Source organism: Mangifera indica, unplaced genomic scaffold (assembly GCF_011075055.1).
Source record: "Mangifera indica cultivar Alphonso unplaced genomic scaffold, CATAS_Mindica_2.1 Un_0077, whole genome shotgun sequence".
Lineage (NCBI taxonomy): Eukaryota > Viridiplantae > Streptophyta > Magnoliopsida > Sapindales > Anacardiaceae > Mangifera > Mangifera indica.
The window spans coordinates 100690-114566 of record NW_025401169.1 but is presented as its reverse complement, the minus strand read 5'-3'; the positions used below and the strand labels follow the sequence as shown (position 1 = coordinate 114566).

Genomic DNA, 13877 nt, shown 5'->3' with positions numbered 1-13877 from the left:
ACTAGTATGAGGCATTAGGATCGTTATAAAGGGGTACTTGTGAGATAATTTATACACCAGTTGTAGTACAACACTGCTTGTAATAGGGCATTGTGGTTCATAGTAGGATTTGATTACCTGCGGTAAGGTGTGGTAAGTCGTAGTAGGCTTGAGTCATAGATGCAATCCAATAGTTGGTGTAAGGAATGGATTATATAGTAAACATGCTTACGTAGCCAAGGTGTATAATCTCTATATCAACTTAGTTTTTAAGGCAAGTTTAGGGGTCTAAAGTAGGTCTTAAGTTACAATTAAGTATGAAAACGTTTATGTAATCAATAGTTGGAGTATATAGAGTACTCTCGATGATCAAGCTACGGTGAATTGAGTCAAAGTGCAAAATAATAATTATGAAAATGTATAAGATATGCTCCTACTTAACAAATGATTATCACTCACATTTTTACTTATATATTTTTGCAGTGATTGTAACAACTACAATGTTAAGAGATCAGCTGATGTTAAAGGTGTCATGTTATATTGACCTCAACTCGGCCCATTGAGTTGGTAGGCTATGTTGGGCCAAGGATTGCTACAGCGCATGCCTTATGGGTCAAGCGGTCGTGTCATGCCTGGCCAAGGCTTATGGGCTTTTAGAGGGCTAACCTGATAATTTAATAATGAAATGTTTTTTAATTAAATAATTAAATATTACTAATTTATATTCACTTTCAAATTAATAGAACCAATGATAGTACCTTAAAAACTTTATTGATAATCTCTTACTTATGGTTGAAAAATATTGTGGTTACATGATTAGAAAAAAATCAAACATGATACAAATCAATTCATTTATATAACATATAAGTTATAATTCTTATTGATATAATTTTTATTCATCTTCAACATCTAAATTCTTAAAATCTTTAAATATATCTTCAGCTATCCGATTTTGCGATTTGAATTCAACAATCACACAATCTTTCATACACATTATTGTCTCAACTATATAAAGGTGTATGTTGGACCATCTGTCATTCAACATGCATTCATCAACACTAAAAGCTAAGTTTGATACTCTAGTAAACATCGGAGGTGTTAATATTCTGTGTGCCTTGACATAAAGCACAAGATAAATGACTTGATTTTCTTTCCACCATGCTAGAATATTGAATGCGTCGTCTTTTTTATTCATTATTTTTGGATAGTTATTAATATTAATATAATTATAAAACTTACTATAATTTGAACTTTAATGTACCGATTGCTTATCTTTACACAAGATAGACCATAAACGCGACTTAAATCTGAATGAACCACCTAAACATACTTTGGTTTGGGAGTTTGTAATGCCCTATCATATTTATTTTCATAAATATTATACTTTTCAGGTAACAATTCTTGAAATCTTATATTTATAAGATAAACGTTTTAACAAGTTTTTACTTATAATTTTTAATAAATTTTGTACTTATGATAATTTGTTTTGCAATAACTTGAAATACATTATGTTGCCTATATTTTTTAAAAATATCACTAATTTTTATCATAGAATATGAAATTAAATAGGTGGTGGGATAATATACACTGAAGCATTAATCAGTGGTCGTTTTCATTAGCTCTAACATGATCATTAGAGCATTAGCAATGTCCTAATCATACTCGCTCAAGAAAATTGAGTTCCCGAAATCTTTTGGTTGTGTATTGAAAATTGAGTTATTACTATTTCATACCTTTTACATGTTTTTAACATGAGATTTATTGAATTCCACCTAGTTTTAACATTAGTTTTCAATTTTTTTAATCTCGTTTGTTTACAAATTTGATGACATATTTGTATGCATCATGAGACTGACGAAATATAAGCAATGATATGTCTAATTCTTCCTATTTGATTTTTAGCTAAACTTAAGCCATCTTGAACTATTAAATTCATGACATGATATACACACCTAAAATGAGATAATCTTCCAGCAAATGATAAACTTAGATAATTTATTATTAATTCAACTACTCTATAATTATTTTTGGCATTACCTAATATAATTGTAAGAATAGAGTTATTAATTTTATATTCTTTAAAAATATTTTTTAATATTTGATAAATAGTAACACCATAACGAGGATATTGTAGTGACCTAACTGTAATAATTTTTTTACATAATTATCAATCAAAATTAATGTAATCAACAGTTGCGCAAAGATATGTTAGGTCCTGATTAGAAGCAGTCTATAAATAAGAAGTAATAAAAATAACATCATTAAAATTAGATAATTCTATTATAATTTTTAATTTCATCGGTTCATAATTTCTAAGGATATTAAACTTAAGTATGGACCTAGTAATTTCTTTAAATGTTGGTTGAACGTTGTGTTGCATTATCTATTCTAAAATTTTATTTTCAATACATATAAAAGGTTGGCTAGAAGCAACAATATACTAGGCCATAAAATTGCACATTTTCTTTTAATTATAGGTGAAGTTTGTCATTTTTCAACCACTTGGATTACTTGTTGTAAGGGAGTCACTAATCGATCGTGATTTGGTGAAAGCAATTTGTTGTTACTCTTTCAAGTGGTGTGAAATTTGTTTACAATATTCATAAATATGACGACAAAGATGATCAGTGTCTCCCAAACTGACACATGTTAAATAGGAACCTTAGTGTTTACATAGTACTTATTGAATTAATTTGCTTTTGATCACCTCTTTGATTTGATCGAAGTGCTCCCACATTGTTGATTTATGTTTTCTTTTTTTCTTTACCAATGGTGTCATACTTTCACATGTTGGTGCTCCAAATGCATCATTGACAACATATTGAATTTCATCACTTTCAAATTATTCAAATGGATTGAACTCATGTGAGCTTGAATTCATTTTGTAATTTTCTATTAAATGAAAAATAATGATAAAAAAAGTAAAACAAATGGAAATTAAGTTGTTAAACAAAATTAAAAATTGATTGAAAGAGTTTGATATTGAGACAAACGACCGTTGGCCAGACTAGTAATTGTTGGCTTCCAACAGTGGGTACAAAACAACCCATTTTCTTTTTTTAATTTTTAATTTTTTTGGCCCGCTATAATAGCAGGCTATGCCTTCTAAGAGTCGTGCCAAAGTAAGGGCCCTAACTAGGCCTTGGGCTAGCTCGGACCCCTTACCATGTCTAGCTAGTGTGAGTTGTGTACGGGGTCGGATCATCAATTATATGTTATATTTTATGTATTTGGACCTTTAGAAACTTATGTGATGTAACAACGCTTTCTCAATTTGAGAGAGTTATGTTTCATGTTGTGGATGATAGTTTTATTGTTATTTGACATTGTTTGACTATTTTTGCATATTTATTTAATGAAGGCTATTTTGGTCATTATCATTTTTACGTGTGAGTTGTTCAATTTCAAGTGAATGCATGTTTTAATAACCAATTTAAGTGACTTTTCTCTAGAGAACAATACATTTAGAGAGGAGTATTATAAGTTGGTATCAAAACATATTTGAAGGTGCAAGACCATAGCTCTTCATGGTTTGAGATGGACATCCCCTCCCCAAATCCTAGCATTTTTCCTTTTTTAAATTTATGAAGGTTTGTATAAACATATATATATAATTTCAAAATAAAACAGGAACTTATAATGAAAACAAATTTGGACACAACTAATAATGTGATATCATATAATTGATAATTTTAAAATAAAGATAAACTCAATCAAATAATTATATATTATTATTAGTACTCAAATTAGTATTCATTAGATATAATTAAGGTATGTTGTTATATAAATTTAAAATTTTTATTCATAAATTTAATTTTTGAAATCAGATTTAATGTATGAAAAATTAACAAATAAATGGTGGGTTTAGGAACAGCATACAGTGATGCAATTAACATACAATTGACAAGGCCAGCCTGCAAGTTGTCCACTGCCAATGGAGAAGGCAAAAATATATGATGGGGTTATAATTAAATAAGAATGGCAGAAGAGATCTTCACCCTGATAAACCCAGAGACATTACTACAAATGCTTATCAATTTCCATTTTACATTTTTGAGTGATGCATATTTATGGCTTGCATGTGTCAGAGCAACAGTAGGTAAGGAATTTCTTATATAGAATAAAAGCAAAGCTTATCCATATATAAAATGCCATACTCTGAAACAGAAGAGTTCAGAGATCTGCCTACCAACATTTATATTATTAAATGTTTTTGCTGAAACTTATTAATTTTTTTGTCAGAGACAAGAGTAAACTGGTACGTTTGTAAGCTGGTACAGCTAACTGCGCGCTTATGCATAAGGTCAATAGTCAATAGTAAGTTGTCTGGGAAATATTTGATTTTGAAATATTTAATAAAAATACAAGTTGTCCATTTTATAATTGTAGCTCATACCACTCTCTTCGTCTCGCAGATTTTGCTTTCGAACGTAAAATAGTTGGTGACAAAAAATCTTACTGGCAACTTCGCAGGCAAGACTAAAGAGTAATTTGCTTTACAAACTTACTAAAGAGGACTTTCAAATTTAATGATTCATTAATTAAATTTAATAAATACTTATTTAAACTGAAGAATACTTATTTAATAAATATAATAATTTATCAAATACATTAATCCTTGAAAAATTATAAAATTTTGTAATATTTTAATGAAGAATACTTATATAAGTCATACCATTAAACTGACTGCACTAAATAAAAGAAAACATTGAGTCTAGTTTACAGCTCTAGGGCCAATGGACTAGTTTCAAAGTCATATCCTTTGACTTGATTTCTCCCCCCATGCCACTAAGCTACCCATGGGAGCTATAAGATTTAGTTGTAGGAATTTTACTTGGAGGTTTTGTTATCAAGTGTTTTTTTTTTAAATTATTCAAAGCTTGGAAAACTCAGCGTAGGAGGCTGAACTAATAGATTGGCTTTGCTGCTTCAGTGATAACTAGATCGACGCCACAATTGAATTGATTTTGATATCGACATGCACAAGTGGAACGATTATTGAAACATTTGTCCCCTTCTTTTCAACTATAGGGAGTGTGAGGTCGCAGTCGCACAACCAACTTTCGTAGCCCACCGGGAACGTTAGTTTAGCGGTTGAAAATGAAAAAACAATGACTTGAATGGTAGACAAATATATATATAACTATCAATACAAAAAAGGAAAAAGCTTATCTATATCGTTTAATATGATGATATGTGATTAGATTATTTTAAAAAAAAAATAAAAATTCATATCATTCGTTCATATACTATCATATTAAATTAGATAAATAATATTATCCAAAGATAGAATAATTACAACCACATATACATAAGGTAAGACCCGTTTTTGGTTCACACACTTCAATTTTCAGTAGTCAGTTACCGAAGTAGGTCCTTTTCAATCCACATGCACTTGAATCACGTTCGGGAATAATTGCATTTTATACGTTAAAATAAAAATCCAGCATGCTGGTTTTATATTTATGCTTTTTTATTGGTGCAGGTAGCCAACCCATATGTAAATAACATTAATTAATTTAAAAGGGAATAAATGAAGGCGTCTATAAGAATTGTTAGGCATCTAAAGTGGAGAAGATGAGAAACAATTACAAACTTTATAAAGAGGGAGCGAATACAAAGTGAGAGTTGCAATGAGAAGGAGTCCTTGCAGCTCTAAAGGACTAAATAGAAAAGCTTGGACAGCCACTGAAGACAAAATGCTCACTGAATACATTAAGGCTCATGGTGAAGGCAACTGGAGAAACATTTCCAAAGAGGCTGGTCAGAGAGACAATTCATTAAGTAGGCAGGCGGGCTGGTTTCTTTTAAGATGAATGATTAAAGGCTGATTGGTTTTCTCATGCAGGTCTTAAGAGATGTGGGAGGAGTTGCAGGCTTCGGTGGCTGAATTATTTGAGGCCTGATATCAAAAGAGGTAATTTAACTGAAGATGAAGAAGATCTCATCGTCAGACTCCACAGACTTTTAGGCAACAGGTTATTTATGTCTATTTTCCACGTTTTCGTACACAGCGATTAGTATAAGTTGGAGGGTTTACTTAATTTGTGTATGCAGATGGTCTCTTATAGCAGGGAGACTTCCAGGGCGAACAGACAATGAAATTAAAAATTACTGGAACACCAGATTGTCAAAGAGGGCACAGCCAAAACAACAAAACCATTCAAAAATTGAGACGAAATCTGTGGTCACAACAGTTAACGAGGCCCCTTGCTCGGGTGATATCCGGTCCAAGGAGGGGCGATGCAGCCGTAATTTGGTGACTTTACAGCAACAAGATAAAACTGAAAATCGTAATGCAGTTGAGGCCTCATCCATGGCTGCAGAATCTGAGTCTAATGAAGGCTCATTTTCATTCCTATCCAAAGAAGAAAATTCCTCCGATTATATGATAGATTTTGATTGGGGGGATATAAACCTTTCAGAAATTCTTGTTTCCAGATTCAACATGATTAGTGATTTTGATGATATTGGTACTATGGATAATGTAACAGAAGGAACAATGATTAAGAATGAAAGCGAGGCCAAAGTAGCAGGTGAGGCATTTCTAGTAAATGAGAAAATGGTAGAGATTGGGAACGATGACAGCGATTGTTTTGAAGCTAAGAAGGAATCAGATTTTGGATCTCTGGGTTCATTTTACTAATCTTTTGAGGAATATTTATTGTTCTAGTTTATTATTTTATATTCTTGGCATCATTATTTGGCCAAGTCTCGTGTCATAGTAATATTAGTGTTATTCCGTGAAGACTCATCGTCATCATAATTTGTCTGAGTCTAGATTAATTATATACATGCATGAATCTCAGTCTCAATCTCATCGATCAAATGCCAGTTGTGCCTCCATCTTGGTCGTGCCTGTGGTGTCTCCTTTTTAGTTTTGTTATTTGTTTTGTTCCATTGTACTCAGGACACCACTGCTTAGGTGGGCCGTCGCTTACGCTGCTTCGTCATTCATGTGTTACGATTGTACGCCTATTTAAAGGCTTCAGCAAGTGAATAAATGCAGATCATATGTCCCTGTACTTGTTATATTGTGTATTGCATCAATGAGTTATTTCCATTTTTTCAAAATAGCTCATAAGCAAGGAGCTTACATGGAAGGATGAGGCCTGAGACGAGGATCCAGGGAAGGAGATCACATTAGTTTCGTATCAGAGATAGGCAGCACCAACTGATTGTTAAAGGATTAATTTTCCCTCTCTCTCTTATCTGTTTTCTATCTCTTATCTCTTATCTCCTATCTCTCAATTTCTCATCTCTTTATTATTATTGTCTTTATCTGTATGTATTTTTATCTTAACAGCTATACTCTTTGTATTATTCATTCACAAATCATTTTGTAATTCAAACATGACATCAGAGCGATAAATTGATCTTGTTTGTCTTTTTTTATTTTTTTTAACTTTGGCTCTTCATATCAAATTCAACCTCTTCTTTTACAAGTAATAAACCTATGTTGATTGCACCAAACAATCCCACCACAACTTTATCGATACCATATCTACTAGCCATGCTTTCTCCATAAAACTCAACCCCATAAATTATTTTTGTGGAAAACACAATTCATGTCAAAACCTTACAGGTTTCATTGATGGTACCAAAATTGCCCCACCACAAACACTTCCTTCAAACACTGAGTTACAAGATCAAGTTGTTAATCCAACGTATACTAGCTAGTTCCAAAGAGATCAACTTCTCTTATCATAGTTGTCTTCTTCCCTAATTGAGGAAGTTTTCCATACATAATAGGTTTTGACAGCTTATACAAATTATTGACTGCATTAACAAATGCATTTGGGTCAAAATGTGGATACCAAAATCACATTGTGGACAGGTGTAGGAGGAGGTATACTCAAGCAAGTTACAAATTCCTAATGAAATATAGCGTGAGAAAATTATTCATCTATGCCACAGGTCTATATTCTTCTCCAATGCCATAACCTATGTATTCTCACATGCCATCTGGACATAGGTGCTACCCATCATCTCACACCCAATATGGCAAATTTTAGTATGACAAAGGAATACTATGAAGAGGACCAATTCAGGTTGGTAATGGACAAGGATTACAATGTTAGAAATTTTCTGATATGGGCTAATATTAATTATGATTTTGATTTAATAAAACCGGATAATTAAATAGTTCAATAACAGTTTATAGATGAGTTTAAGTAATCAATCATATTAGATTTATTTTATAGAACATAATAAAATAAATTATTCAATTATAATCTCAAGATCTACGCATAGATTATAAAATACTGAATTAAACTTTAGGGTTTTAGAAATACCCGGATCTTTATGCAATTTGAAATTGAAAAACCTATTGAAATCACGTGAAATTATCTGTCAAGATCACCTCTCGATGTAACTTGGTCTTTTACTCTAGAAACCTTCCTGAATAACAGCTTTGAATAGGTAAGTTATACTGTATTTATTCTGCATTAGGTTTTGGAGCAGAGACTTAGCAAATTTATAGTAGATTAATTGACCCCATATCAAGGTCTAATAAACCTTAAGACTCACACTTGTGCTGTCCACTTAGATCATAACCTTTAAATGTATTAGGTTTATCTTTATTGATAACTTAAGCTCATCTATAAACTACTATTGGACTGTTCAATTAGGATTACAAATCTTACATCTAGGTAAAATTGTCTATTCTAATTTAAATAAGAATTTTGTTTTGAAGGATGTGTTATTAGTTCCAAAAATAAAAAAGTCTTTACTCTCAGTCCAAAAATTTACTAATAACAATTTTTGTTATTTTGAATTTTGGTCTTCTCATTTTTTAATAAAGGACCAAGTGACCAAGGAAATGTTGTTGCAAGGACCGAGTAAAAATGGCTTGTATGTGCTTCCACCTTTTTTGAAACAAGCTATAGTTGGTGAAAGAATTCCCTTCTAAACTTGGCATGCACGATTTGGCCATCCTCATCAACAAACTATCTCGAGCATTATCAATAATAATAACTTGTCTAGTACTTTGTCCAAGTTTAGTTTTTGTTCTTCCTATCATTTAGGGAAAATGTCTAAATTAAATTTGCCCTTTGTTTTTCATAAAAGTAAGGTGCCATTTGAGTTAGTCAATTCAGATGTTTGGGGTCCAACACCTAAATAGTCTATTTTAGGATTCAAATACTTTGTGTTATTGGATGATGATTTTACAAGATATTCTTGGATTTATTTTTTGAAAAATAAAAGCAAAGTTCCAAATATTTTTCTTAACTTTGAAGCCGTGGTTTTACGTCAATTTAATTTGAAAATTAAAAATTTTTAATCTGATTTTGGGGGTGAATATCAAAAGTTAAACTCATATTTTAATAAAAATGGGATTATTCATCATTATCTTGTCCATATACTCATGAACAAAATGGTGTTGTTGAACATAAAATAATATGTGTAGTTGACACTAGTTTAACAAGCATCGGTCATGCTAATATTCCTTTGAAACATTGGTCTTATGCTTTTACTATAAGTATGTCTTTAATTAATTGTTTACCTACTCCTATACTAAAAAATAAGTGTCCTTTTAAAATTTTGCTCAAAGAAAATTTGAAATGTGAAAATTTTAAGATTTTTGATTGTGTTATATATCATTTTCTTAGACCATATAATAAACATAAGTTTGACTATAGGAGTAAATTATGTCTTAACTTAAGACTCTCTTTCTCACACAATGGTCATTTTTGTTTAGATATCTCTACTGGTTGACTTTATATAGCAAAGTATGTTAAATTTGATTAGCAACTTTTTCCTTTTGTTGAGACAAATCCGATGCAGATAAACGTTCAAGGGGATTTGGACACCAATCCATGGCTAACTTTATCCATTACCAGTCTATTGCACTCTAATACCATTTCAAGTATGACTTTACCATCATATCATAATTCTAAAAGTCTTACTCTGCTTTTATCACCTAACTCCAATACTTCCTCATCTTACTCAATCTATAATCCTTTTCCACCCTTATCAACATAACTTGATAAAGCCTTAGTTGTTCCTGTTCATCAAATTCTATCCTCATCACAAATTGGCATCAATCTAGTAGTTAACCTATCTAAATTTAAGTCTCCTATAATTGTTACCTCTCCACATGAACTATTGATTCCTCCACCTAAACGTACACACCTCATGAAACTTAGAGAAAGCACAGTGCAAACATTGCTTCCATAATTTTTTCAAAACCTAATTTCTTAACTCAAGAACCATTGACATATTCTTAAGCAGAACCATTGACATATTCTTAAGCAAAACCTTATAAAGAATGAAAGTGTGTTATGAATGAAGAAATATGTGCTCTTATATCTAATCAAATTTGGGTTTTCATTCCAAGACCAAAAAATAAAACTGTGGTAGGTAATAAATAGGTATTTAGAATTAATAAAAATGTGGATGGATCAATTAATTGCTACAAAGCACACTCGGTTGCCAAAGGATACTCTCAACAATAGGAAGTTGATTATAGTGAGACTTTCAACCCTATGATCAAAGCATGAATGGGCTATGCATCAACTTGACATATCTAATGCCTTCTTGTATGGTTTTCTTACATATGAAGTCTATATAGAGTAACCTTAAGGTTTCAAAGACAAGAATCACCTAACCTTTGTTTGCAAATTGCAATGCTCCATTTATGGTCTTTAGCAAGCCCCTCATACTTGGTTTCAAGGATTGAGTTCCTATCTCATAGGGGTTGGTTTTGTTCCATCAAAATCAGACATATCCTTATTTATTTTTTATGATGGCATTAAAAAAAATTTTGTTCTTTGTTATGTTGATGATCTCATTATTATAAGTTCCTTGTGTACTTTTATTGATAAAATGATTATGATATGGAAAGAGTGTTTCCTGTTCATGGCGTAGGCTCTGTACATTTTTTCCTTAGAATTAAAGTCACATATCTATCTAGTGGATTGATTTTAAGTCAACATAATTATGTTTGTGATTTCTTCAATGAACGAGTTTATCTAATGTGAAAGTATGTGCAACTCCTATGACTACTATACCATCATTGCCTAAAGAATCTGATATGTCATTTTCCAATGGTGATAAGTATAGGCAAGTCATAGGTGTTTTGTAATAACTTAACATGACTCAACCTGATACTGCCTTTTCAATAAACAAACTTTGTTAATTCATGCATAACCCAACTAATGTTCATTGGAAGGCTATGAAAAGGCTTACGATACTTGAAAGGGACATCATCCTATGGCATTTTTTTTTTAGGACCCTTTACTTCATTTGCATTGTTTTAGTGATAATGATTGGGCTAGTTGCCTTGATGGTTGAAGATCCACCAATGGTTATGGTATTTATCTTAGTAAGTCTTTTATCTTCTAAATGTCCAAAAAGCAACCAACAAAGGCAAGATCCTCTATAGAGAGTAAATATAAAGCGATTACAAATGCAACAACTAGATTGCTTTGGATAAAAACTCTCCTCAAAGAACTTGGTACTGCATATAATCAAGTTCCTACTTTTTAGTGTGACAATTTAGAAGCTATTTTTCTTACTTGTAATCCTATCTTTTATGCACGCATAAAGCATATTGAAGTTGATTACCACTTTGTGTGCGAACAAATTTCCAATGGTTGTCTGCGAGTTTAATTCATCTCTACACATGATTAACTAGCAGATATTTATACCAAGTCCTTGCCTTCAACTCGTTTTGCCTTTCTTCAAGACAAGATGTGACGTCGACCCTATGCAAGGACTTGAAGGGGAAGTGTTAAAGGATTAATTTTCTCTCTATCTTTTATCTCTTTTCTCTTAAACTCTCATCTCTTTCTTATTATTATCTTTAGCTATACATATCTTTATCTTCATTTGCAAACTAGTATAAATAGCACTATACTCTTTGTATCATTTTTTCAATATATAATACATTTTTCCACAAATCATTTTATAGTTCAAACAAGGATGACTTGTGGAATTCTTACATTGACTGGAGTAGTAATTTGTTGAGTTTGAGCATAGAGCTAGTACATGTAATGAAACAAATAGGGGAAAGGACTCGACCACTAGGCTTTAATCTACTAGGAGAAGTGTAAAAAAAAAAATGGCAACAAGTGGGAGTAGTGAAAATTTTCTTTCAAAGTTTGACAACTTAGAGGATTCCACTATTCAAATCACCTTAGTGAACCATTTTTTAACATTTTAGGACACTATATCAGAAGATGAAATTTGAATAGTGTCTTAACATATGGAAGGCAACATTCAGTTGTGGTTCCAATGATTCCATCATACTAACATAAACTTAACATGATAGGAGTCAGAAAGAAAAACTCCTCAAAAAGATATGAAATTTCTATTTAGTTTGCATAATCGCTTCAAATTGGATAACCAGAGCAAATTACTCAACTTTACAATTTGACTTGGTTTAATTTATAAAATAGTTTGATTTGAGCTGATAAATTTTAGGAAAACGATTTATAATTTGGGTTACGATTTGGATGGTTTCTAAATTAAATCAAACCATAAACCATATATTTTTTTTAAATATATATGGGCTAAATGACTATTTCCTACCTTTTAAATTTGGAAAAAAAAATCATTTCCTCACTCATATGTTAAATTTATTAAAAAATTTGTAATTTTTTAATTATAAAATGGTTGAATAAACAAAAATGCCTCAAGCTAAATAACATTTTGTTCCTAAAATTTTATTAAATAATTTTTTGTATCCTTAATTTATATTAATTTAAATTAAAAATAGAAAAAAATATAAGTACAAATATAAATAGGGGTGTCAAAGACGCATAATCATATATTTGGAGGTTTTTTGTAATTTTTGAAAATTTTAGAGGTGTTAATGATTTTTAAGGGTTTTTGGAAGTTTGAAAAAAGTTTGAGGGTGCTTTTAAAATTTTTAAAATTTTAGTATGTGTTTCAGTAGTTTCAAAAATGATGTTACACCCTTAAAAAATTGAATATAATGCAACAAATTAGGAGTTATATCACTTATTTTTTATATTTATCTTGTCATTTTTTTATCTACATGTTTATTGTTTATATATTTTATGGGCCAAACGACTATTTCCCACCCAAGGTATGCTGCAATCTCAAATTTTCACCCTTTAACTATAGAAACATCAAACACCCACCTATGAGCGGTTAAATTTAACAAAACCCTAACTTTAGAAAATTTAATCTCATTTTCCCCCCTAAAAGTTTAAAAATTAACATTTTTTTCCTAAGCTTAGTTTGAAAAGATTGCATTCCCCCCCTCTAAGGTTTAGTTTCCAAATCCTTTCACTTTCTCCGACGCCATCGCCGGCCGTCTCTCCCTCCTGATGGTTTCTCTTCTACCGACGACCCCTCTCAACTTCACCCCAACCTATCCAGTGCAGAGAGACGTCGTTTGGAAAGAGAAATCGTCTTCCCAGATGATGAAGATGAGATCGATCGATCTCGTCTTCGTCGTCTCGTCTTCGTCTGGGAAGATGATCGTCTTTCATGGCTTCTCCGACGCCAATCGGGTGTCCAAATTGGAGGAAAGAGATCGCCAGAAGGAGAGGATGCTTCGGGAGGGAGAGGTCATCGGCAATGGAGCCAGAGATGTCACCAGAGATTTTAAAATGAAACCCTAGGGTGAAACTGTGATTTTTTAAAACTTAGGCTAAGAGAAAATTTTAGTTTTTAAAGTTTAGGGAGGCAAAAGTAGATTCTATTTTAGTTTATTTTTAATATTATAGAGAAAATAACGATTCTACTCTTACCACCGTTAATTTTAATTACTCATAGGTAGGTATTTTGTATTTTGTGTTTTCATAGTTAAAGAGTGGAAACTTGAGATTACAACATACCTTGGGTAGGAAATAGTCGTTTGGCCTATTTTATGTTCATTCTATATGTTTATTTCATTTTCTAAATAAATATAATTCAATATTTTT

The 13877-nt window shown here is 31.5% G+C and overlaps 1 protein-coding gene across 1 annotated transcript; it reads left to right on the top strand.

The window, feature by feature from the left end:
• Nucleotides 1-5431: 5431 nt before the first annotated feature.
• LOC123207436 (transcription factor MYB1-like) lies at nucleotides 5432-7004 on the top strand. The gene is made up of 3 exons (XM_044624835.1): nucleotides 5432-5742; nucleotides 5828-5957; nucleotides 6037-7004. Exons 1-3 carry the CDS (start codon nucleotides 5613-5615, stop codon nucleotides 6623-6625), a joined length of 849 nt encoding a protein of 282 aa, XP_044480770.1. The 5' UTR covers nucleotides 5432-5612; the 3' UTR covers nucleotides 6626-7004.
• Nucleotides 7005-13877: the final 6873 nt, after the last annotated feature.